Here is a 26,106-nt window from a genome sequence, read left to right as displayed (position 1 = left end):
AAACCCCAAAGTTAGCAGAAGGAAAGAAATCATAAAGATCAGATCAGAAATAAATGAAAAAGAAATGAAGGAAACGATAGCAAAGATCAATAAAACTAAAAGCTGGTTCTTTAAGAAGATAAACAAAATTGATAAACCATTAGCCAGACTCATCAAGAAAAAAAGGGAGAAGACTCAACAGAATTAGAAATGAAAAAGAAGAAGTAACAACTGACACTGCAGAAATGCAAAAGATCATGAGAGATTACTACAAGCAACTCTATGCCAGTAAAATGGACAACCTGGAAGAAATGGACAAATTCTTAGAAATGCATAACCTGCCAGGACTGAATCAGGAAGAAATAGAAAATATGAACAGACCAATCACAAGCACTGAAATTGAAACTGTGATTAAAAATCTTCCAACAAACAAAAGCCCAGGACCAGATGGCTTCACAGTCGAATTCTATCAAACATTTAGAGAAGAGCTAATACCTATCCTTCTCAAACTCTTCCAAAATATAGCAGAGGGAAGAACACTCCCAAACTCATTCTACAAGGCCACCATCACCTTGATACCAAAACCAGACAAGGATGTCACAAAGAAAGAGAATTACAGGCCAATATCACTGATGAACATAGATGCAAAACTGCTCAACAAAATACTAGCAAACAGAATCCAACAGCACATTAAAAGGATCATACACCATGATCAAGTGGGGTTTATTCCAGGAATGCAAGGATTCTTCAATATATGCAAATCAATCAATGTGACACACCATATTAACAAACTGAAGGAGAAAAACCATATGGTCATCTCAATAGATGCAGAGAAAGCTTTCGAGAAAATTCAACACCCATTTATGATAAAAACCCTCCAGAAAGTAGGCATACAGGGAACTTTCCTCAACATAATAAAGGCCATAAATGACAAACCCACAGCCAACATTGTCCTCAATGGTGAAAAACTGAAAGCATTTCCACAAGATCAGGAACAAGACAAGGTTGGCCACTCTCACCACTCTTATTCAACATAGTTTTGGAAGTTTTAGCCACAGCAATCAGAGAAGAAAAGGAAATAAAAGGAATCCAAATCGGAAAAGAAGAAGTAAAGCTGTCACTGTTTGCAGATGACATGATACTATACGTAGAGAATCCTAAAGATGCTACCAGAAAACTACTAGAGCTAATCAATGAATTTGGTAAAGTAGCAGGATACAAAATTAATGCACAGAAATCTCTGGCATTCCTATACACTGATGAAAAATCTGAAAGTGAAATCAAGAAAACACTCCCATTTACCACTGCAACAAAAAGAATAAAATATCTAGGAATAAACCTACCTAAGGAGACAAAAGACCTGTATGCAGAAAATTATAAGACACTGATGAAAGAAATTAAGGATGATACAGATAGATGGAGAGATATACCATGTTCTTGGATTGGAAGAATCAACATTGTGAAAATGACTACTACCCAAAGCAATCTACAGATTCAATGCAATCCCTATCAAACTACCACTGGCATTTTTCACAGAACTAGAACAAAAAATTTCACAATTTGTATGGAAACACAAAAGACCCCAAATAGCCAAAGCAATCTTGAGAACGAAAAATGGAGCTGGAGGAATCAGGCTTCCTGACTTCAGACTATACTACAAAGCTACAGTAATCAAGACAGTATGGTACTGGCACAAAAACAGAAATATAGATCAATGGAACAGGATAGAAAGCCCAGAGATAAACCCACGCACATATGGTCACCTTATCTTTGATAAAGGAGGTAGGAATGTATAGTGGAGAAAGGACAGCCTCTTCAATAAGTGGTGCTGGGAGAACTGGACAGGTACATGTTAAAGTATGAGATTAGATCACTCCCTAACACCATACACAAAAATAAGCTCAAAATGGATTAAAGACCTAAATGTAAGGCCAGAAACTATTAAACTCTTAGAGGAAAACATAGGCAGAACACTCTATGACATAAATCACAGCAAGATTCTTTTTGACCCACCTCCTAGAGAAATGGAAATAAAAACAAAAATAAACAAATGGGACCTAATGAAACTTAAAAGCTTTTGCACAGCAAAGGAAACCATAAATAAGACGAAAAGACAACCCTCAGAATGGGAGAAAACATTTGCAAATGAAGCAACTGACAAAGGATTAATCTCCAAAATTTACAAGCAGCTCATGCAGCTCAATAACAAAAAACCAAACAACCCAATCCAAAAACGGGCAGAAGACCTAAATAGACATTTCTCCAAAGAAGATATACAGACTGCCAACAAACACATGAAAGAATGCTCAACATCATTAATCATTAGAGAAATGCAAATCAAAACTACAATGAGATAACATCTCACACCAGTCAGAATGGCCATCATCAAAAAATTTAGAAACAATAAATGCTGGAGAGGGTGTGTAGAATAAGGGAACACTCTTTTACTGCTGGTGGGAATGTGAATTGGTACAGTCACTGTGGAGGACAGTATGGAGGTTCCTCAAAAAACTACAAATAGAACTACCATATGACCCAGCAATCCCACTACTGGGCATATACCCTGAGAAAACCATAACTCAAAAAGAGTCATGTACCAAAATGTTCATTGCAGCTCTATTTACAATAGCCAGGACATGGAAATAACCTAAGTGTCCATCATTGGATTAATGGATAAAGAAGATGTGGCACATATATACAATGGAACATTACTCAGCCATAAAAAGAAACGAAATTGAGTTATTTGAGGTGGATGGACCTAGAGCATGTCATACAGAGTGAAGTAAGTCAGAAAGAGAAAGACAAATACCGTACGCTAACACATATATATGGAATTTAAGAAAAAAATGTCATGAAGAGCCTAGGGGTAAGACGGGAATAAAGAGCTACTAGAGAATGGACTTGAGGATATGGGGAGGGGGAAGGGTAAGCTGTGACAAACTGAGAGTGTGACATAGACATTTATACACTACCAAACGTAAAATAGCTAGCTAGTGGGAAGCAGCCGCATAGCACAGGGAGATCAGCTCGGTGCTTTGTGACCACCTAGAGGGGTGGGATAGGGAGGGTGGGAGGGAGGGAGACGCAAGAGGGAAAAGATATCGGAACATATGTATATGTATAACTGATTCACTTTGTTATAAAGCAGAAACTAACACACCATTGTAAAGCAATTATACTCTAATAAAGATGTAAAAAAAAACACACAAGGAGAGAGATGTTATTAATAGGATTTTGTGAAAATTGGCTAAAAATGATTATTTTCTTTTCCCTAGACAAACCCATCCAAAAAACATATGAAAGGAAGTTTGAAAGAATATTATAACAATGTATTATTTATTTAGAATCTACTACTCCAACATCTTGTCACCTCACATCTCAATTATTTAAGTAGCCTCCTGATGTTATTTCCCTGTTTCTAGCCTCAGATCTCTCCAATTTACTTCCACATACGGATTGTGCACTCATTTTCTGAAAACACTATCATGTTTTATCTCTATCTGTAGAATAAAATTCAAACTCCTTAACTTAGTAATTCTTTCCTGAATATAGCACTAACCTATCTTTCTCTGTTCCAACAAAACAAATGCATTTTTGTCATGTATTTGCTCACATTGTTCTCCAGCCAAAGAATGCCTTCTCCAATTACTTCCTTCTCCATCTACATGAATCATCTAAAGGAAAGGGCTTTCAGATTTAATAAATTCCATGCATCTGCTTCCACAAAGATACACATTTGAAATCTTCACCAAAACTGTCAGGTCAGAGGTACAAGACTGAACAACAGTTGGCAGTCAGCATTTTGCAAATTGCACCAAAAGAATAAAGGAAGATGCATCGCCAGGCTCAGATGGCATTTCTCAGTAATTTTTGTGGAAATCAAAAATGAAGTAGAGACCTCTCACCTAAGATGTATACCTTATTGATTAATAAACAGCCATTTTTGTGGAAGATGGTATATTATAAACTTGATCCCTATGCTTAATAAGGGCCCCAAGAGGAATGTGCATAATTCGAGACCAGCGAACTCACATGTCTCTGGAAAACTGGTGGTATGAAATAATAAATTTAACAAGCCACAAAATAACTGAAAGTATGCCTATTCTAACTTATTACATTATTTCTTAGGAAAATAGGCATGAACATAAAACTTGGTAAATATATTGTACTTTAAAACTTAAAAAACCTTTGAAAATGTTTTATACTATGGACTATTAATAAAATAAATGCAGTCATTATGGGATTAGTAAGTGAGACAGGGAAAGTCTGTCACAGTGAGAACTGGCTTGGAGAAAGGAAAAAAGTGTAGGAATAACCCACTACTTCTCTGAGTAGAATAGGGTTAAGGTTCCTTAGGGACTGGTACTAAAGCCAATCTATTAGTCATCTTTGCAAATGACTGAGAGTAGTTTAGTCCAATAGAAAAAAATGTGAGCCACATATATAATTTGAAATCTTCTAATAGCCACATTAAAAAAAAGTGAAAATAGATGAAATTAATTTTAATAATACATTGTATTCAACACAATATACCTGAAATGTTATTTCAACTTATAATAACTGTGGGTTTTTTTTAATTTTAAGGAGATATTTTACATTCTCTCTTTTTTTTTGTACTAATGTCTATTTGACATTTATAGCACATCTCAACTCAGACCAGTCACATTTCAAGAGTTCAATAGCCACATGTGGAAGTGGACACCATATGGTATAGCACAGATTTAGAAGAAAGAGAATGCAAGTACATTTCCAAATTTTAGAGTGACTTCACTCTTATAAATAATGTATAGCCAGTTTTCTAGGTAGAGACTGCATACAGACCTTTAAATTTTTTCCTTTTTTAAAAAATATGTTTTAAAGTTGGCAGTAAAATAGCAAGTGAGATTTCATGAAAGCAAGTACAGACTATATCTCAAGGCTCTTAGCTTCTCCCACTGGTAAACTTAGGTACAGTGATATGCAGGGTTTGTAGCTGCTGACTCATATATTTATTAGCATTGTGTAGAACTTAGGTAAAAAAATGTAGACCTTTAAGCATAAAAATACCTTGAGTTATGTGAGAGTTAATCTATTTTAGTTACCTTCCAGTTGACCCATCCTTTGTCATTTTCATCCATGTTCTTTTTCAATTGGCCTCCGTGGCTTGTCAAGTAAAACTGATAAAGAGATTGGCAGGTATAGAAAGAGAGAGCAAATGACTATTAAAGTCAATATTTTATTCCCTCATACACTCATCTGATTATCAATGAAACACAAAATATTTTCATTCTGGAAAAAAATTAATTTATGGCATGCTTTAAACATGCAAGAATAAATTTGTGGTACAAGCGATGTGTATTTTTGTGTATCTCCTAACCCACTAACTTCTGTATTCCATCTACATTTTCATCCTGTTTTCTAAGCAGTTATAATCTGCCTCTTGTTTAATGATCACTTTACTATAAACTTCCTGCTTCCATGCTTCCCTTCCCCTCCTTTTGCCACTACAGTTATTTTTTACCAGTCCGAAATCTTCATAATTTTGCTTTGACTCTAAACCCTGAAACCTATTTCAAATCTAATCAAGGGTGAGAAGAATACAGAATGTAAAAATATAATATTACTATCACTTGATAAGAAAATATCTAACCAAAAGTATATTACGATTTCCTGGTTTTTAACATCAGTGAGCCAGAATTCATTTTTAGGTCACCTAGAATGCAAACAAATTCAGTAAGAAAAATGACCCTACTCTTAAGAGCAGCCAACTAGTCTCACAAATCACTTCCTCATTCTAGCTAATAAAGTACCTTTCAAAATTATTAGTGACTCAGTATCCTTTAAGTAGAAAAAAATCTAGCCAACAGACACAATGGCACATATCAGCCAGGGGCAGTTACCCCATTCCCCAGAAAGGAAGGAATTGAGAGTTGAGAAACTGGTATAAAAATACGCATAAGTCCTTTAATGAAGATGTTCAACTACACAGCAGTGAACAGGTCAGTGTGTACAAGACTAATGATGAATGGGCACAATGTGTTTGAGAATGACGTGAAAAAATGTTTAGAATATTTTATTTTTGTAGAAAAATAAAACATTTTTACAAATAGGCATTTTGTTCTCTAAGAAAGATTACCTGTAAGGCTCTTTCTTATAAAAGCAATGAGGATTACCTGTGCCTTTTCCAAAGGAAGATATAAAAGGAAACTGGAAGTTTGTTTTAAATTCCCCAAACATACCTGCACAGGATGCAGTGCTCGTCGATTTTCTGCATAACATCGTTGAATCTGCTTATGAAGTTTCTTAATGTCCTATAAAAGAGTGCAATTTTTAAAGCAATATTTTCAAAATTATCTATGGCCATTCCACAATCCAAGTGGAATAGAATAAGCAGAAGGGATGACTAGATAGGGACATTCTTTCTTTTGAAATACAAGTCCTTTCTGATAATTTCCATTCAGTTTTCTTACATACTAATAAAATAATTACCATAAGTCAATACTCTATAAGTGACCCATTATTTCACATTTTGTAGCCACTTAAAATGCAAGTTCAGGAAAACTTTCACTCTTCTTAAGAGACAAAAAAAGAACTCTCTTATAGTCATGCTATTACAATTTTTATAACTACCAAAGGTTATAAACATATTCCTTTTAGTAGCATTGTTTAAACAACCAGGTTTCTCAAACTATTAAATAAGAAATAATTCTATTAAGCCAATCATATTTCTAATTTTCTTCCTTTTGATTAGGATAAATAACAAACTCCCCACAGCTCTTTATGATTAATATGCAGTTACTGAGTTTCATAATCTCTTATGGTATCTGTCTTTCCCTCTATCTATACATATACATATAAATAAAAGCAACTTATTAGCTACTTTAATTTAGGGTCACAGATTTTGAAAAACTTAATTTTAAAGCTGGTTTGGTGGTGCTGAATTCCCTTATCTTTTGCTTGTCTATAAAGCTTTTGATTTCTCCATCTAATACGAATGAGAGCGTTGCTGGGTGGAGTACACATTCCTGCACACTAACAACAGAAGATCAGAAAGAGAAATCAAGGAAACAATCCCATTTACCATCACATCAAAAAGAATAAAAATACTTAGGAATACCTAAGGAGGCAAGAGATCTGTACTCAGAAAACTGTAAGAGAGGGAAGATGGCGGAAGAGTAAGACGCGGAGATCACCCTCCTCCCCACAGACACATCAGAAATATATCTACACGTGGAACAACTCCTACAGAACACCTACTGAACACTGGCAGAAGACCTCAGACCTCCCAAAAGGCAAGAAACTCCCCACATACCTGGGTGGGCAAAAGAAAAAAGAATAAACAGAGACAAAAGGATAGGGACGGGACCTGCACCCATGGGAGGGAGCCGTGAAGGAGGAAAGGTTTCCACACACTAGGAGCCCCTTCCTGGGCGGAGACTGCGGGTGGCGGAGGGGGGAGCTTCGGAGCCGCGGAGGAGAGCACAGCAACAGGGGTGCGGAGGGCAAAGCGGAGAGATTCCCGCACAGAGGATCGGTGCTGACCAGCACTCACCAGCCCGAGATGCTTGTCTGCTCACCCGCCGGTGGGGGGGCGGGGCTGGGAGCTGAGGCTCCGGCTTCGGTCACAGCGCAGGGAGAGGACTGGGGTTGGCGGCGTGAACACAGCCTGAAGGGGTGAAAAAGTCTGGAGCTGCCGAAGAGGCAAGAGACTTTTTCTTGCCTCTGTTTCCTGGTGCGCGAGGAGAGGGGATTAAGAGCGCTTGCTTAAAGGAGCTCCAGAGACGGGTGAGGGCCGCGGCTAACAGCGCGGACCCCAGAGACAGTCATGGGACGCTAAGGCTGCTGCTGCCGCCACCAAGAAGCCTGTGAGCAAGCGCAGGTCACTATCCACACCTCCCCTCCCGGGAGCCTGTGCAGCCTGCCACTGCCAGGGTCCCGGGACCCAGGGACAACTTCCCCGAGAGAACGCACGGCGCGCCTCAGGCTGGTGCAACGTCACGCCGGCCTCTGCTGCTGCAGGCTCGCCCCACACTCCGTACCCCTCCCTCCCCACGGCCTGGGTGAGCCAGAGTCCCCGAAGCAGCTGCTCCTTTAACCCCATCCTGTCTGAGCAAAGAATAGATGCCCTCCAGTGACCTACATGCAGAGGCGGGGCCAAATCTAAAGCTGAACCCCGGGAGCCGTGCGAACAAAGAAGAGAAATGGAAATCTCTCCCAGCAGCCTCAGGAGCAGCGGATTAAATCACCACAATCAACTTGATGTACCCTGCATCTGTGGAATACCTGAATAGACAATGAATCATCCCAAATTGAGGAGGTGGACTTTGAGAGCAAGATTTATTATTTGTTCCCCTTATCCTCTTTTTCTAAGTGTGTATGTGTATGCTTCTTTGTGAGATTTTGTCTGTATAGCTTTGCTTTCACCATTTGTCGTAGGGTTCTATCCGTCCATTTTTTTTCTTTTTTACTTAAAAAATTTTTTTTTCTTAATAATTTTTTATTTTAATAACTTTATTTTATTTTATTCTCTTTCTTTCTACGTTTTCTCCCTTTTATTCTGAGCCGTGTGGATGAAAGGCTCTTGGTGCTGAAGCCAGGAGTCAGGGCTGTGCCTCTGACGTGGGAGAGCCAACTTCAGGACACTGTTCCACAAGGGACCACCCAGCTCCACATAATATCAAAAGGCGAAAATCTCCAAGAGATCTCCATCTCAACACCAACACCCAGCTCCACTCAACGACAAGCAAGCTACAGTGCTGGACAACCTATGCCAAACAACTAGCAAGACAGGAACACAACCACACCCATTAGCAGAGAGGCTGCCTAAAATCATAATAAGTCCACAGACACCCCAAAACACACGACCAGACATGAACCTTCCTACCAGAAAGACAAGATCCAGCCTCATCCACCAGAATGCAGGCAATAGTCGCCTCCACCAGCAAGCCTACACAACACACTGAACCAACTTTAGCCACTGGGGACAGACACCAAAAACAACGGGAACTACGAACATGCAGCCTGCAAAAAGGAGACCCCAAACACAGTAAGATAAGAAAAATGAGAAGACAGAAAAACACACAGCAGATGAAGGAGCAAGATAAAAACCCACCAGACCTAACAAATGAAGGGGAAATAGGCAGTCAACCTGAAAAAGAATTCAGAATAATGATAGTAAAGATGATCCAAAACCTTGGAAATAGAATAGAGAAAATGCAAGAAACATTTAACAAGAACCTAGAAGAACGAAAGATGAAACAAGCAATGATGAACAACACAATAAATGAAATTAAAAATATTGAAGACGGAATCAATAGCAGAATAACTGAGGCAGAAGAATGGATAAGTGACCTGGAAGATAAAATAGTGGAAATAACTACTGCAGAGCAGAATAAAAAAAAAAGAATGAAAAGAACTGAGGACAGTCTCAGAGACCTCTGAGACAATATTAAACGCACCAACATTCGAATTATAGAGGTTCCAGAAGAAGAAGAGAAAAAGAAAGGGACTGAGAAAATATTTGAAGAGATTATAGTTGAAAAATTCCCTAATACGGGAAAGGAAATAGTTAATCAAGTCCAGGAAGCACAGAGAGTCCCATACAGGAAAATCCCAGGAGAAACACGCCAAGACACATATTAATCAAACTGTCAAAAATTAAATACAAAGAAAACATATTAAAAGCAGCAAGGGAAAAATAACACACAAGGGAATCCCCATAAGGTTAACAGCTGATCCTTCAGCAGAAACTCTGCAAGCCAGAAGGGAGTGGCAGGACATATTTAAAGTGATGAAGGAGAAAAACTTACAACCAAGATTACTCTACCCAGCAAGGATCTCATTCAGATTTGATGGAGAAATTAAAACCTTTACAGACAAGCAAAGGCTGAGAAAGTTCAGCACCACAAAACCAGCTTTACAACAAATGCTAAAGGATCTTCTCTAGGCAAGAAACAAAAGAAAAGACCTATAATAACAAACCCAAAAGAATTAAGAAAATGGGAATAGGAACATACATATCGATAACTACCTTAAATGTAAACGGATTAAATGCTCCCACCAAAAGACACAGACTGGCTGAATGGATACAAAAACAAGACCCATATATATGCTGTCTACAAGAGACCCACTTCAGACCTAGGGACACATACAGACTGAAAGTGAGGGGATGGAAAAAGATATTCCATGCAAATGGAAACCAAAAGAAAGCTGGAGTAGCAATTCTCATATCAGACAAAACAGACTTTAAAATAAAGATGATTAGAAGAGACAAAGAAGGACACTACATAATGATCAAGGGGTGGATCCAAGAAGAAGATATAACAATTGTAAATATTTATGCACCCAACATAGGAGCACCTCAATACATAAGGCAAATGCTAACAGCCATAAAAGGGTATATCGACAGTAACACATACATAGTAGGGGACTTTAACAGCCCACTTTCACCAATGGACAGATCATCCATATTGAAAATGAATAAGGAAACATAAGCTTTAAATTATACATTAAAGAAGATGGACTTATTTCATATTTATAGGACATTCCATCCCAAAACAACAGAATACACTTTTTTCGCAAGTGCTCATGGAACATTCTCCAGGATAGATATCTTGGGTCACAAATCAAGCCTCGGTAAATTTAAGAAAATTGAAATTGTATCAAGTATCTTTTCCGACCACAATGCTATGAGACTAGATATCAATTATAGGAAAAGATCTGTAAAAAATACAAACACATGGAGGCTAAACAACACACTACTTAATAACGAAGTGATCACTGAAGAAATCAAAGAGGAAATCAAAAAATACCTAGAAACAAATGACAATGGAGACACGATGACCCAAAACCTATGAGATGCAGCAAAAGCAGTTCTAAGAGGGAAGTTTATAGCAATACAATCCTACCTTAAGAAACAGGAAACATCTCGAATAAACAACCTAACGTTGCACCTAAAGCAATTAGAGAAAGAAGAACAGAAAAAACCCCAAAGTTAGCAGAAGGAAAGAAATCATAAAGATCAGATCAGAAATAAATGAAAAAGAAATGAAGGAAACGATAGCAAAGATCAATAAAACTAAAAGCTGGTTCTTTAAGAAGATAAACAAAATTGATAAACCATTAGCCAGACTCATCAAGAAAAAAAGGGAGAAGACTCAAATCAATAGAATTAGAAATGAAAAAGAAGAAGTAACAACTGACACTGCAGAAATGCAAAAGATCATGAGAGATTACTATAAGCAACTCTATGCCAGTAAAATGGACAACCTGGAAGAAATGGACAAATTCTTAGAAATGCACAACCTGCCAGGACTGAATCAGGAAGAAATAGAAAATATGAACAGACCAATCACAAGCACTGAAATTGAAACTGTGATTAAAAATCTTCCAACAAACAAAAGCCCAGGACCAGATGGCTTCACAGTCGAATTCTATCAAACATTTAGAGAAGAGCTAACACCTATCCTTCTCAAACTCTTCCAAAATATAGCAGAGGGAAGAACACTCCCAAACTCATTCTACGAGGCCACCATCACCCTGATACCAAAACCAGACAAGGATGTCACAAAGAAAGAAAACTACAGGTCAATATCACTGATGAACATAGATGCAAAACTGCTCAACAAAATACTAGCAAACAGAATCCAACAGCACATTAAAAGGATCATACACCATGATCAAGTGGGGTTTATTCCAGGAATGCAAGGATTCTTCAATATATGCAAATCAATCAATGTGATACACCATATTAACAAACTGAAGGAAAAAACCATATTGTCATCTCAATAGATGCAGAGAAAGCTTTCAACAAAATTCAACACCCATTTATGATAAAAACCCTCCAGAGAGTAGGCAGAGGGAATTTACCTCAACATAATAGAGGCCATATATGACAAACCCACAGCCAACATTGTCCTCAATGATGAAAAACTGAAAGCATTTCCACAAGATCAGGAACAAGACAAGGTTGCCCACTCACCACTCTTATTCAACATAGTTTTGGAAGTTTTAGCCACAGCAATCAGAGAAGAAAAGGAAATAAAAGGAATCCAAATCGGAAAAGAAGAAGTAAAGCTGTCACTGTTTGCAGATGACATGATACTATACGTAGAGAATCCTAAAGATGCTACCAGAAAACTACTAGAGCTAATCAATGAATTTGGTAAAGTAGCAGGATACAAAATTAATGCACAGAAATCTCTGGCATTCTTATATACTAATGATGAAAAATCTGAAAATGAAATCAAGAAAACACTCCCATTTACCATTGCAACAAAAAGAATAAAATATCTAGGAATAAACCTACCTAAGAAGACAAAAGACGTGAATGCAGAAAATTGTAAGACACTGATGAAAGAAATTAAAGATGATACAAATAGATGGAGAGATATACCATGTTCTTGGATTGGAAGAATCAACATTGTGAAAATGACTCTACTACCCAGAGCAATTTACAGATTCAATGCAATCCCTATCAAACTACCACTGGCATTTTTCTCAGAACTGGATCAAAACATTTCACAATTTGTATGGAAACACAAAAGACCCCGAATAGCCAAAGCAATCTTGAGAACGAAAAATGGAGCTGGAGGAATCAGGCTTCCTGACTTCAGACTATACTACAAAGCTACAGTAATCAAGACAGTATGGTACTGGCACAAAAACAGAAATATAGATCAATGGAACAGGATAGAAAGCCCAGAGATAAACCCACACACATATGGTCACCTTATCTTTGATAAAGGAGGCAGGAATGTACAGTGGAAAAAGGACAGCCTCTTCAATAAGTGGTGCTGGGAAAATTGGACAGGTACATGTTAAAGTATGAGATTAGATCACTCCCTAACACCATACACAAAAATAAGCTCAAAATGGATTAAAGACCTAAATGTAAGGCCAGAAACTATTAAACTCTTAGAGGAAAACATAGGCAGAACACTCTATGACATAAATCACAGCAAGATTCTTTTTGACCCACCTCCTAGAGAAATGGAAATAAAAACAAAAATAAACAAATGGGACCTAATGAAACTTCAGAGCTTTTGCACAGCAAAGGAAACCATAAATAAGACGAAAAGACAACGCTCAGAATGGGAGAAAATATTTGCAAATGAAGCAACTGACAAAGGATTAATCTCCAAAATTTACAAGCAGCTCTTGCAGCTCAATAACAAAAAACAAACAATCCAATCCAAAAACGGGCAGAAGACCTAAATAGTCATTTCTCCAAAGAAGATATACAGACTGCCAACAAACACATGAAAGAATGCTCAACATCATTAATCATTAGAGAAATGCAAATCAAAACTACAATGAGATATCATCTCACACCAGTCAGAATGGCCATCATCAAAAAATCTAGAAACAATCAATGCTGGAGAGGGTGTGGGGAAAAGGGAACACTCTTGCACTGCTGGTGGGAATGTGAATTGGTACAGCCACTATGGAGAACAGTATGGAGGTTCCTTAAAAAACTACAAATAGAACTACCATATGACCCAGCAATCCCACTACTGGGCATATACCCTGAGAAAACCATAACTCAAAAAGAGTCATGTAGCAAAATGTTCATTGTAGGTCTATTTTCAATAGATATTGTAAATATTTACAATATCTCTTGCATAGCACAGGGAGATCAGCTCTGTGCTTTGTGACCACCTAGAGGGGCGGGATAGGGAGGGTGGGAGCGAGGGAGACACGAGAGGGAAGAGATATGGGAACATATGTATAACTGAATCGCTTTGTTATAAAGTAGAAACTAACACATCATTGTAAGGCAATTATACTCCAATAAAGATGTAAAAAAAAAAAAGATACTGATGAAAGAAATCAAACATATGGAGAGAGATCTAAGATATTCCATGTTCTTGGATTGGAAGAGTTAATATTGTGTAAATTACTATACTACCTAAAGCAATCAACAGATTCAATGCAATCCGTATCAAATTACCAATGGCATTTTTCACAGAATTAGAAGAAAAAATATTTAAATTTGTATGGAAACACAAAAGACTGAGTAGCCAAAGCAATCTGGAGAAAGAAAAACGCACCTGGAGGAATCAGGCTCCCTGACTTCAGACTATACTACAAAGCTACAGTCATGAAAACAGTATGGTACTACCACAAAAACAGAAATATAGATCAATGGAAAAGAATAGGAAGTCCAGAGATAAACCATGCACCTATGGTTACCTAAAGGAGGCAAGAATATACAATGGAGAAAAGACAGTCTCTTTAATAAGTCGTGCTGAGAAAACTGGACAGCTACATGTAAAACAATGAAATTAGAACACGCCCTAACACCATACACAAAAATAAACTCAAAATGGATTAAAGACCTAAATGTAAGGCTGGAAACTATAAAACTCTTAGAGTAAAACATAGGAAGAACACTCTTTGACATAAATCACAGCAAGATCTTTTTCAATCCACCTCCTAGAGTAACGAACATAAAACCAAAAATCAAACAAATTGTTGTTTTTCTTTTGTTTTTTTTTTTTTTTTGGCCATGCACGTGGGATCTTAGTTCCCCAATCAGGGATCAAACCCACGCCCCCCTGCATTGGAAGTGTGGAGTCTAATCACTGGACCACCAGGGACATCCGAATGGGACCTTTTTAAGTTTAATTAAGCTTAAAGTTTAATTAAAACATAACCTTTTAAGTTTAATTAAACTTCAAAGCTTTTGCACGGCAAAGGAAACCATAAACAAAACAAAAAGACAACCCTCAGAACGGGAGAAAATATTTGCAAATGAAGCAACTGACAAGGGATTAATCTCTAATATATACAAACAGCTCATGCAGCTCAATATCAGAAAAACAAACAACCCAATCAAAAAATTGGGAAGAGGACCTAAATAGACATTTCTCCAAAGAGATACAGATGACTAAAAAGCATGTGAAGAGATGCTCAACATCACTAATTATTAGAGGAATTCAAGTCAAAAGTATACTGAGGTATCACCTTACACCAGTCAGAATGGCCATCATTTAAAAATCTACAAACAATACATCCTGGAGAGGATGTGGAGAAAAGGGAATCCTCCTGCACTGTTGGTGGGAATGTATAGCCACTATGGAGAACAGTATGGAGGTTCCTTAAAAAACTAAAAATAGAGCTATCATATGATCCAGCAATCCCATTCCTGGGCATATAATCCCATTCCTGGGCATATATCTGGAGAAAACCATAATTCAAAAAGATACATGCACCCCAATGTTCATTGCAGCACTACTTACAATAGCCAGGACATGGAAGCAAGCTAAATGTCCACTGACAGAGGAATGAATAAAGAAAATGTGGTACATATATACAATAAAATAATACTGAGCCATAAAAAAGAATAAAATAATGCCATTTGCAGCAACATGGATGCACCTAGAGTTTGTCATACTGAGTGAAGTAAGTCACACAGAGAAAGATAAATATCATATGATATCGCTTATATGTGGAATCTAAAAAAAGGGTACAAATGAACTTATCTACAAAACACAAATAGAGTTACAGATGTAGAAAACAAACTTATGGTTACCAGAGGGTAAGGTGGGGGAGGGATAAATTGGAAGACTGAGACTGACATATACACACTACTATACATAAAATAGATAACTAATAAAGATGAACTGTATAGCACAGAGAGCTCTAGTCAATATTGTGTAATGGCTTATATGGGAAAGGAATCTGAAAAAGAGTGGATGTATGTATATGTATAACTGATTTACTTTGCTGTACTCCCAAAACTAACACAACATTATAAATCAACTATACTCCAACAAAATTTTTTTTTAAAAAGATGCATTTTAAGGGCTTCCCTGGTGGCGCAGTGGTTGAGAGTCTGCCTGCCAAGGCAGGGGACGCGGGTTCGAGCCCTGGTCTGGGAAGATCCCACGTGCCGCGGAGCAACTAGGTCCGTGAGTCACAACTACTGAGCCTGCGCGTCTGGAGCCTGTGCTCTGCAACAAGAGAGGCCACGATAGTGAGAGGCCCGCGTACCGCGATGAAGAGTGGCCCCTGCTCTCTGCAACTAGAGAAAGCCCTCGCACAGAAACGAAGACCCAACACAGCCAAAAATTTAAAAAAAAAATAAAAAATAAAAAATAAAAAAAAAATTGAAATAAATCACATTTCACTTTAAAAAAAAAAAAAAAAAGATGCATTTTAGAGGGCTCCAATCAAGATTGCAGAATAGAAGGACATAGAGCTCATCTCCTCCCACAAATACATCAAAAATACGTCTACATTTGGAACAATTCTCACAGAATACCTGCTGAACACCGGCAGATCTCAGACACCCAAAACTGCAGGAAAGATCTCCATGTAACTGGGTAGGATGAAAGAAAAAAAAGGAATCGGGACAAGACTTGAGCCCCTGGGTGGGAACAGTGAAAGAGGAAAGGTTCCTGCACCCTGGGAAGCCCCTTCACTGGCAGGGAGATCAACTGGGACAGAAAGGGAGCTTCAGAGGCTTGGAGGAGAGTGCAGCAGCTGGTTTGCAGCAGGCAGAACAGACGGAGACCTGCACAAATGGTCCCTGCCACCACCCTGCACTCCCCAGTCTGAGATCTGCTTTTGTTTTTGTGTATGGTGGCTGGGTGCTAAAGCTCGGGCTTCAGAGGACAGACCCAGGGAGAGGACTGGGGTTGGCTGCACGGAGACAGCCTGAAGGGGCTGGACTGTGGCCCGGGCCTGCCACAGAAGTGAAGCACCATTGTTAAGGGGTGCACAAAGGGAAGGGCAGGGCCCGCCATAGCAGCCTCACTCTTGGCGCACTCACAGCAGGTGTGCTGCTGCCACTGAAACCCCACTGTTAAGCGGCAGTGCCTGCCAAAGCTGCTTCTTTCTCAGTGAGCTCTCAGCAGGCTCAGTGCTGCCTCTACGAGCTCTGGGAGCATGCAAGTGCCAGCGAGTTGCCCACACACAGAGGCGGGGCTGAAATCAGAGCTGATCCCCAGGGGCCGTGTGACTTAGGAAGCAGGGCTGATATCTGAGTCCTCTCCCTGTGGCTGTGCGATCTGTGGGTTTAGGCCACTGCTGCCAGCTTTGTAAACTCAGTTCCTGCAGAACATCCAAGTGGGCTACAGGTGCTCCCTTGGCTGGGGCGGGTCTGGCCTTAGCAGCTCTGGGCTTTGTGGGTGTGTGCATATGGAGTTGGGCCGGGGTCTGGGCTCCATCCATAGCTCCCACGGCAGGTTCAGGTGTGCAACTACTGCGGTCCTGGTACCTGACTTCAGTGGATCTGCACCAGCGGATCTGCGCTGGTGGCTTTGTGAACCCAGCACCTGAGGAACAACGGGGCCAACGGCCTGCATTCCCATGGTTGAGGTGAGGCTGAGGGCAGTGCCAACAACAGTGTACTTTGTGAGCCTGCACAACGGGTGACAGATGACACAACAGAGCACACTTCTCAGCGGACAGCTCTGGCAGAGGAATACTCAGTGGCTCCTCTCCCAGTGGGAGTGCTCCAATACTGCTTACCTCACACTACAGCTCAGAAATGGATCTGGGGGCTTCTACTCCAACACCTGGGGAACAGGCCTTGCCTCCAATAGGGCTGTGAGAACCACAGAGCAAAGAGGAGGCCCTGCTCAATATTCAGTGCAGGCTCTGGCCACCACAACCCCAGTCACACCCCCTATTGAGGAGACAATAGCAGGCATCCATAGAAAAAACAGCTCTCTCACCAAAAATATTAAACCCATGCAGGCTACACAGGGACATTCCCACATAAAAATATCTCCAACTATTTAGGAAATAATTGTTTCTCCTAAACTCATAGAGTAAGAGAACTATAAGTAAAATGAAGAAAACAGAGGAACCACTCCCAATGAAAAGATCAAGAGATTGCCAGTCAAAGACAATGAAACAGACTCCTTCAGTCTAACAGACATCAAGTTCAAAAAGGAGATAATGAAAATACTGAAGGAAGTAAGAAAGGCTATTGACAGAAATGCAGATTAACAGGAAAAGGAACTAGAAAATATAAACAGGAGACAAGAAAAATTAGAAAATTCATTTGCTGAGACAAAAGCTGAGCTAAAGTCAACAAACAGCAAATTGAATAATGCAGAACAAATAAGCGATATGGAAGACAGACTAATGGAAATCACGCAATCAGAACAGCAAACAGGGGCTTCCCTGGTGGTGCAGTGGTTGAGAATCTGCCTGCTAATGCAGGGGACGCGGGTTCGAGCCCTGGTCTGGGAGGATCCCATATGCCGTGGAGCAGCTGGGCCCATGAGCCACAACTACTGAGCCTGCGCATCTGGAGCCTGTGCTCCGCAACAAGAAAGGCCGCGATAGTGAGAGGCCCCGCGCACTGCGATGAAGAGTGGCCCCCGCTTGCCACAACTAGAGAAAGCCCTCGCACAGAAACGAAGACCCAACACAGCAAAAATAAATAAATAAAAAATAAGGAATGATATTTAAAAAAAAAGAACAGCAAACAGAAAGCCAAGTGAAAAAAATTAAAGCAATATAAGATATATGGGGTAATATAAAGCATGCCAATCTAAAAAGCTATTTATGACAAACCCACAGCCATATAATACTCACTGGTGAAAAGCTGAAAGCCTTCCTGCTATAAACTGGAAGAAGACAAGGATGCCCACTCTCATCACTTCTATTCAACATAGTATTGGAAATCCTAGCCACAGCAATCAGACAAAAAAAATAAAAGGTATCCAAATTGGAAAGGAAGAGGTAAAATTGTCATTATATTCAGATGACATGATACTATATACAGAAAACCCTAAAGACTCCACACAGAAACTACTAGAACTGATAAATGAATTCAGCAAGGTAGCAGGATAAAGATTAACATACAGAAATCAGTTGCATTTCTTTACACTAACCATAAATTTCAGAAAGGGAATGTAAAAAAAGGATCCCTTTTAAAACTGCATCCAAAAAAAAAAAACTTAGGAATAAACCTGACCAAGGAAGTAAAAAACTTATATGCTGAGAACTATAAAACATCAATAAAGGAAACTGAGGAAACTGAAGATGATTCAAAGAAATGGAAAGATATCCCATGCTCTTGGCTTGGAAGAATTAATATTGTTAAAATGGCTATACTACCCAAAGCAATCTACAGACTTAATATGATCCCTATCAAATCACCCATGATATTTTTCACAGAACTAGAACAAATAATCCTAAAATTTATATGGAACCATAAAAGATCCAGAATTTGCAAAGCAATCCTGAGGAAAAGAACAAAACTGGAAGCATAACCCTCCCAAGACTTCAGACAATACTACAAAACTACAGTAATCAAAACAGTGTGGTACTGGGGGCTTCCCTGGTGGCGCAGTGGTTGAGAGTCCGCCTGCCGATGCAGGGGACACGGGTTCGTGCCCCGGTCTGGGAAGATCCCACATGCCGCGGAGCAGCTGGGCCCGTGAGCCATGGCCGCTGAGCCTGTGCGTCCGGAGCCTGTGCTCTACAACGGGAGAGGCCACAGCAGTGAGAGGCCCGCGTTCCGCAAAAAAAAAAAAAAAAAAAAAAAAAAAAAAAAAAAAAAAAAAAACAGTGTGGTACTGGCACAAAAACAGACATATGGGTCACTGGAACAGAACAGAGAGCCCAGAAATGAACCCACGCACCTATGGTCAATTAATCTTCAACAAAGGAGGCAAAAATAAACAATGGGAAAACAAAGTCTTTTCACCAAGTGGTGTTGGGAAAGTTGTACGGCTGCATGTAAATCAGTGAAGTTAGAACACACCCTCACACCATACACAAAAATAAACTCAAAATGTCTTAGAGACTTAAATACAAAACATGACATCATAAAACTCTTAGAAGAGAATATAGGCAAAACATTCTGTGACATAAATCCTACCTATGTTTTCTTAGGTCAGTCTTCCAAGTCAATAGAAATAAAAGCAAAAATAAACAATTGGGACCTAATCAAACTTATAACCTTTTGCACAGCAAAGGATGCCATGAAGAAAATGAAAATACAATGTATGGACTGGGAGAAAATATTTGCAAATGATGTGACCAACCAGGGCTTAATTTCCAAAATAAAAAAAAAGCTCATATACCTTAATATAAAAAAAAAAAAACCAATCAAAAAATGGGCAGAAGACCTAAACAGACATTTCTCCAAAGACATACAGATGGCTAAAAAGCACATGAAAAGATGCTCAATATCGCTAATTATTAGAGAAATGCAAATCAAAGCTACAATGAGATATCAGCTCACATCAGTCAGAATGGCCATCATCAAAAAATCTACAAATAATAAATGCTGGAAAGGGTGTGGAGAAAAGGGAACCCTCCTATACTGTTAGTGGGAATGTAAACTGGTACAGCCACTATGGAGAACAGTATGGAGGCTCCTCAAAAAACTAAAAATAGAGTTGCCATATGATCCAGCAGTCCCATTCCTGGGCATATATCCAGAGAAAACTATAATTCAAAACAAAACATGCACCCCTATGTTCAGAGCAGCACTATTTACAACAGCCAAGACATGGAAGCAACCTAAATGTCCATCAACAGGTGAACAGATAAAGAAGATGTGATATATTTATACAATGGAATACTACTTAGCCATAAAAAAGAATGAAATAATGCCATTTGCAGCAACATGGATGGACTTAGAGATTATCATACTAAGTGAAGTGAGTCAGAGAGAGAGACAAATACCGTATGATGTCACTTACATGTAGAATCTAAAAATATGACATAAATGAACTTATCCACGAAACAGAAACAGACTCACAGACACAGAGAACAGACTTGTGGTTGCCAAAGGGGAGGAGGGGTGGGGGAGAGATGGATTGGGAGTCTGGGATTAGCAGATGCAAACTATTATACATAGAATGGATAACAACAAGGTCCTACTGTATAGCACAGGGAATAATATTCAATATCCTGTAATAAACCATAATGGAAAAGAATATGAAAAAGAATATGTATAAATGTATAACTGAGTCACTTTACTGCCCAGCAGAAACTAAGACAGCACTGTAAATCAACTATACTTCAATAAAATAAATTTTAAACACACACAAAAAAAGAACAAAATAGCCAAGAGGTGGAAGCAACACAAATGTCGATCGACACCAGATGAATGAATAAACAAAACGTGGTCTATACATACACTAGAATATTATTCTGCCTTAAAACATAAGGGAATTCTGACACACACTACAATGTGGGTGAACCTTGAAGACATAATGCTCAGTGAAATAAACCAGTCACAAAAGGACAAATACTGTAGGATGCCACTTACATAAGGTACACAGAGTAGTCAAATTCATAGAGACAGAAAGTAGAATGGTGGTGCCAAGGGCTGAGGGAGGGGGAATGGAAATGGTTGTTCATTCAGTGGGGATAGAATTTTAGTTTTTCAAGATGAAAAGACTTCTGGAGACTGGCTGCACAACAACATGAATGTAATTAGCACTACTGAACTGTCCACTTAAAAATGGTTAAGATGGTAAATTTTACATTACATGTATTTTACCACAATTAAAAAGAAAAAAAAGATGCATTTTAGTACATAAAGTTATATCAAAGTCATATTACATATTAAAGCAAAAATTATTCAGCCTAGTTCAGTTACAGGATTTTTCTGACAATGATTCATGATACCTTTAATACCATCAAGCTATCAAAACTGCAGTCAATAATAAGGCGGAGTGGGCTGTAAACAACATCTCTTCGAATACGTTTTCTGTCACTTCCTTCTGAGTTTGATTCCAGTTGACACTGTCGCTCTAATTGCTTTCTCTTGCGTTTTTCCTTCCGCTTTTGTCTAAAATTAGTAATTGAAAATAACTTTTCATTATTTGTATATTCATACATTTACAATACTTTTCTAAATAGACAAAGAAACAATTACTTTTTAAAATTAGCAGACTAAACCATAACAAAATTGCCACTTCCATGGATCAAAAATTGTCAGATATCAGCAATTTTATATAATCTATCTAAAAGCTTTATGTAATAAATGAGTTTGCAAAAACAGTATAGTACTTTTTACACAAATTCGAACTATACTAATAATTTTATTTACTATTGGTAGCATGTTAGACGTACTTACAAAACTTTTAAAATATTGAGTTTGAGAGTTATGATAAATTTTCCTTTTATCATTCTTCTCCTACATGATTTTTGAGTTACATTTATAACCATATAAAAAAAGTAAAATTTTTATTCAACATAGTTTTGGAAGTCCAAGCCACAGCAGGCAGAAAGAAAAAGAAATAAATAAAAGGAATCCAAATTGGAAAAGAACAAGTAAAACTGTCACTCTTTGCAGATGACATAATTCTGTATACACAGAAAATCCTAAAGTGCTACCAAAAAACTACTAGAGCTCAACAATGAATTCAGTAAAGTTGCAGGATACAAAATTAATACACAGAAATCTGTTGCATTTCTATACACTAAGAATGAAATATCAGAAAGAGAAATTAAGGAAATAATCCCATTTACCATCTCATCAAAAAGAATAAAATACCTAGGAATAAACCTACCTAAGGAGGCAAAAGACCTGTACTCTGAAAACTCTAAGACACTGATGAAAGAAAATGAAGATGACACAAACAGATGCAAAGATACCTCATTCTTGGATTGGAAGAATCAATATTGTTAAAATGACCATACTACCCAAGCAATCTACAGGCTCAGTGCAATCCTTATCAAATTATCAATGGCATTTTTCACAGAACTAGAAAAAAATTGTTTTAATTTGTATGGAAACACAAAAGACCCTGAATAGCCAAAATAATCTTGAGAAAAAAGAATGAAGCTGGAGGAATCATCCTCCCTGACTTCAGACTATACTACAAAACTACAGTCATGAAAACAGTATGGTACTGGCACAAAAACAAAAATATAGATTAATGGAACAGGATAGAAAGTCCAGAGATAAACCCATGCACCTATGGTCACCTAGTCTATGACAAAGATGGTAAGAATATACAATGGAGGGCTTCCCTGGTGGCGCAGTGGTTGAGAGTCCGCCTGCCGATGCAAGAGACACGGGTTCATGCCCTGGTCTGGGAAGATCCCACATGCCACGGAGCAACTGGGCCCATGAGCCATGGCCGCTGAGCCTGCACATCCGGATCCTGTGCTCCGCAACGGGAGAGGCCACAAGAGTGAGAGGCCCACATACCGCAAAAAAAAAAAAAGAATATACAATGGAGAAAAGATGGTCTCTTCAATAAGTGGTGCTGGGAAAACTGGACAGCTACATGGAAAAGAATGAAATTAGAACATTCTCTAACAGCATATACAAAAATAAATTCAAAATGGATTAAATACCTAAATGTAAGACCAGATACTATAAAACTCCCAGAGGAAAATATAGGCAAAACACTCTTTGATATAAATAGAAGGAATATTTTTTTGGATCCATCTCCTCAAGTAATGGAAATAAAAACAAAAATAAACAAATGTGACCTAACTTTTGCACAGCAAAGGAAACCATCAACAAAATAAAAAGACAACTTATGGAGTGGGAGAAAATATTTTCAAATGATGCGACTGACAAGGGATTAATTTCCAAAATAAACAAAAAGCTCATACACCTTAATATCAGAAAAACCAAACCACCCAATCAAAAAATGGACAGAAGACCTAAATAGACACTTCTCCAAAGAAGACATACAGATGGCCAAGAGGCACAGGAAAAGAAGCTCAGTACCACCAATTATTAGAGAAATGCAAATCAAAACTACAATGAGGTATCACCCTACACCAGTTAGAATGGCCATCATTAAGAAGTCTACAAAAACAAAAAAAGCTGGAGAGGGTGTGGAGAAAAGGAAACTCTCTTACACTGTTGGTGGGAATGTAAATTGGTGCAGCTATTATGGAAAACAGTATGGAGGTTCCTTAAAAAACTAAAAACAGAGTTACCATATGGTTCAGCGATCCCATTCCTGGGCACATATCCGGAGGAAACTCTAATTCCAAAAGACACATGCACCTCAATGTTCATAGCAGCACTATTTACAATAGCCAAGACACAGAAGCAACCTAAGTGTTCATCGACAGATGAATGGATAAAGAAGATGTGATATATATATACAATGGAATATTACTCAGCTATAAACAAGAATGAAATATTGCCATTTGCAGCAACATAGATGGACCTAGAGATTATGATATTAAGTGAAGTGAGTCAGAGAAAGGCAAATATCTTATGATATCAGTTATATGTGGAATCTAAAAAAATGATATAAATGAACTTATTTACAAAACAGAAGTAGACTCAGAGACACAGAAAACAAACTTATGGTTATGAGAGTGGATAGCAGGGGAGTGGGGAGGTAAATTAGGAATTTGGGATTAACATATACATACTACTTATGTATAAAATAAACAAGGACCTACTGTATAGCGTAGGGAACTATATTCTATGTCTTGTAATAACCTATAATGGAAAAGAATCTGAAAAAGAATATATATACATGTATATACTTATACATGTATATATACAACTGAATCACTTCACTGTATACCTGAAGCTAACACACTGTAAATTAACTATACCTCAATAAAAATAAAATGGTTTTTTAAAAACTATTCCCATTTAAAAGTAAAATTGTTTGTAAAAAAAAGTCATATTTTTTTCTCTCATCTGCATCAACAATATTTTCTTCTAGTAAATTTTGTCTTTATACAGTGACAGCTTCAGCCTAACTGCTCTCACCAAAACTTGCAATAGTTCTTCTAGCAAAATCAATGTTAGGCCCAAATTTGATCTTTCTGAGTTGGTTATTTTTGTTCCATATCTAGGACATGGATGCTAACTATATCCCTTTTGTAAATCAGTTATTTTAGAAATTGTGCTGCTACTCACAATAGGTTCTGGGTGAGAAAAGTGTACAGTGTAAATTCATCAACACTGCTAAAAAAATAAAACTCATAGAGTTTTAGTAGCCAATTGACAATGTTAGCTAACAATATGTAGAGCCCGAATTTTAATTAACACAATTATTTTTAATATGTCAAAGGGCTACTGCAAGGTCCAACATTCCAATAGGGGTATACTGGAATATACCACTGTGAATAGGGGTAGAATACATGCATTTTGATACATACTTGCGGAGTTCTCTTTGTTCTTCCCATTGTTTCTGTTTCATTAGCTTCTTCATTTGCCGTTTAGATATTGGTTCAAACCCTTCACCTAATCCTGGTTTCTGATTCTCCTCTTGGTCTTCATTTAAGTCTTGCTTTCTTTCAACATTAGAAGTCTCACTAAATGCTGGCAATATTTCAGATGACATTATTTGATGCCTCTGAAAAATTGAAAAGCAACTTTGACATGAACAGATGACTTACAAACACACAAAAAAGTTTAAAAAAAAGACTGAAGGCTGTGATTAAAATTAAACCATATTAGTAACGAATAAAAATGCAAATCTGGGCAATTAATTGTCATTTACTGGCAAAGATCATTTGATGAAATGGGATATTTTCATACAGTACTGGTGGCCATGGCACAATTTTTCCAGAAAATTACTCAGACCTATAATGTTTGAAGAGCTTTAAAATGGTGGTGATACTCTTTCACATAGTAATTTACATCCTTAGAATAAATTCCTGTAAATTAATTAGAAATACACACAAAGTTAATGCAAAAGGATGTATGTACTGTTGTTATTTTTAACAATAAAAAATTAGAAACTACTTGAATGTCAGCAAGTGGGGACTAAATATAAATTAAAGTTCATTGATAACACTGGCTTGGAATACTAAACAGCCAAGAAAAATCATGTTTCCCAAAATTATTTAATGTTAAAGGGAAATGGTTATGTTAAATAAGAAAATCAAAGCAAAAAAACAATACATAATGTCCAATTTTGTTTTAAAAAAATACATACACACGTTTTAATTCTGACCCACCCATGGCTTTCTGCATTTTTAGATTTTATGTAATGAAAATATAGTTTTATAAAAAAATATACTATTTTTTAAGAGATGGAAGACACCTTTTTGTACTTGTCTTTAATGCTGCCCATACAAGAAAAATATTACTTTCACTATCTGGGCATACCCTCAACAATTGGGTTTTGACAACAGACATGCTATATATTTCTGTCTTTTGGCCAGTGCAGAGAACAACTTTGGTTGCCCCCACCCCAATATATTTCATTGTAAATATGTAATTGTCAA

At 37.9% G+C, this 26,106-nt stretch overlaps 1 protein-coding gene across 2 annotated transcripts in view; it reads right to left on the bottom strand.

Moving 5' to 3' along the window:
* The window catches only part of TRMT10A (tRNA methyltransferase 10A), a gene marked incomplete at both ends in the record, with an annotated part of 31,435 nt that extends 6,206 nt beyond the window's left edge, over positions 1 to 25,229 (bottom strand). The window contains 4 exons of one of the 2 annotated variants that reach the window (XM_079718301.1): positions 5,061 to 5,135; positions 6,198 to 6,269; positions 21,568 to 21,730; positions 25,033 to 25,229. In XM_079718301.1, coding sequence (XP_079574427.1) covers positions 5,061 to 5,135; positions 6,198 to 6,269; positions 21,568 to 21,730; positions 25,033 to 25,217 — 495 coding nt within the window. The remainder of the gene's footprint in view (positions 1 to 5,060; positions 5,136 to 6,197; positions 6,270 to 21,567; positions 21,731 to 25,032) is intronic. The other variant, XM_079718302.1, reaches the window with a different exon arrangement.
* Between the last annotated feature and the right edge of the window lie 877 nt (positions 25,230 to 26,106).

This window comes from Hyperoodon ampullatus (genome assembly GCF_949752795.1).
Source record: "Hyperoodon ampullatus genome assembly, chromosome: 1".
NCBI lineage: Eukaryota > Metazoa > Chordata > Mammalia > Artiodactyla > Ziphiidae > Hyperoodon > Hyperoodon ampullatus.
This window is presented reverse-complemented; position numbering and strand designations above follow the sequence as displayed.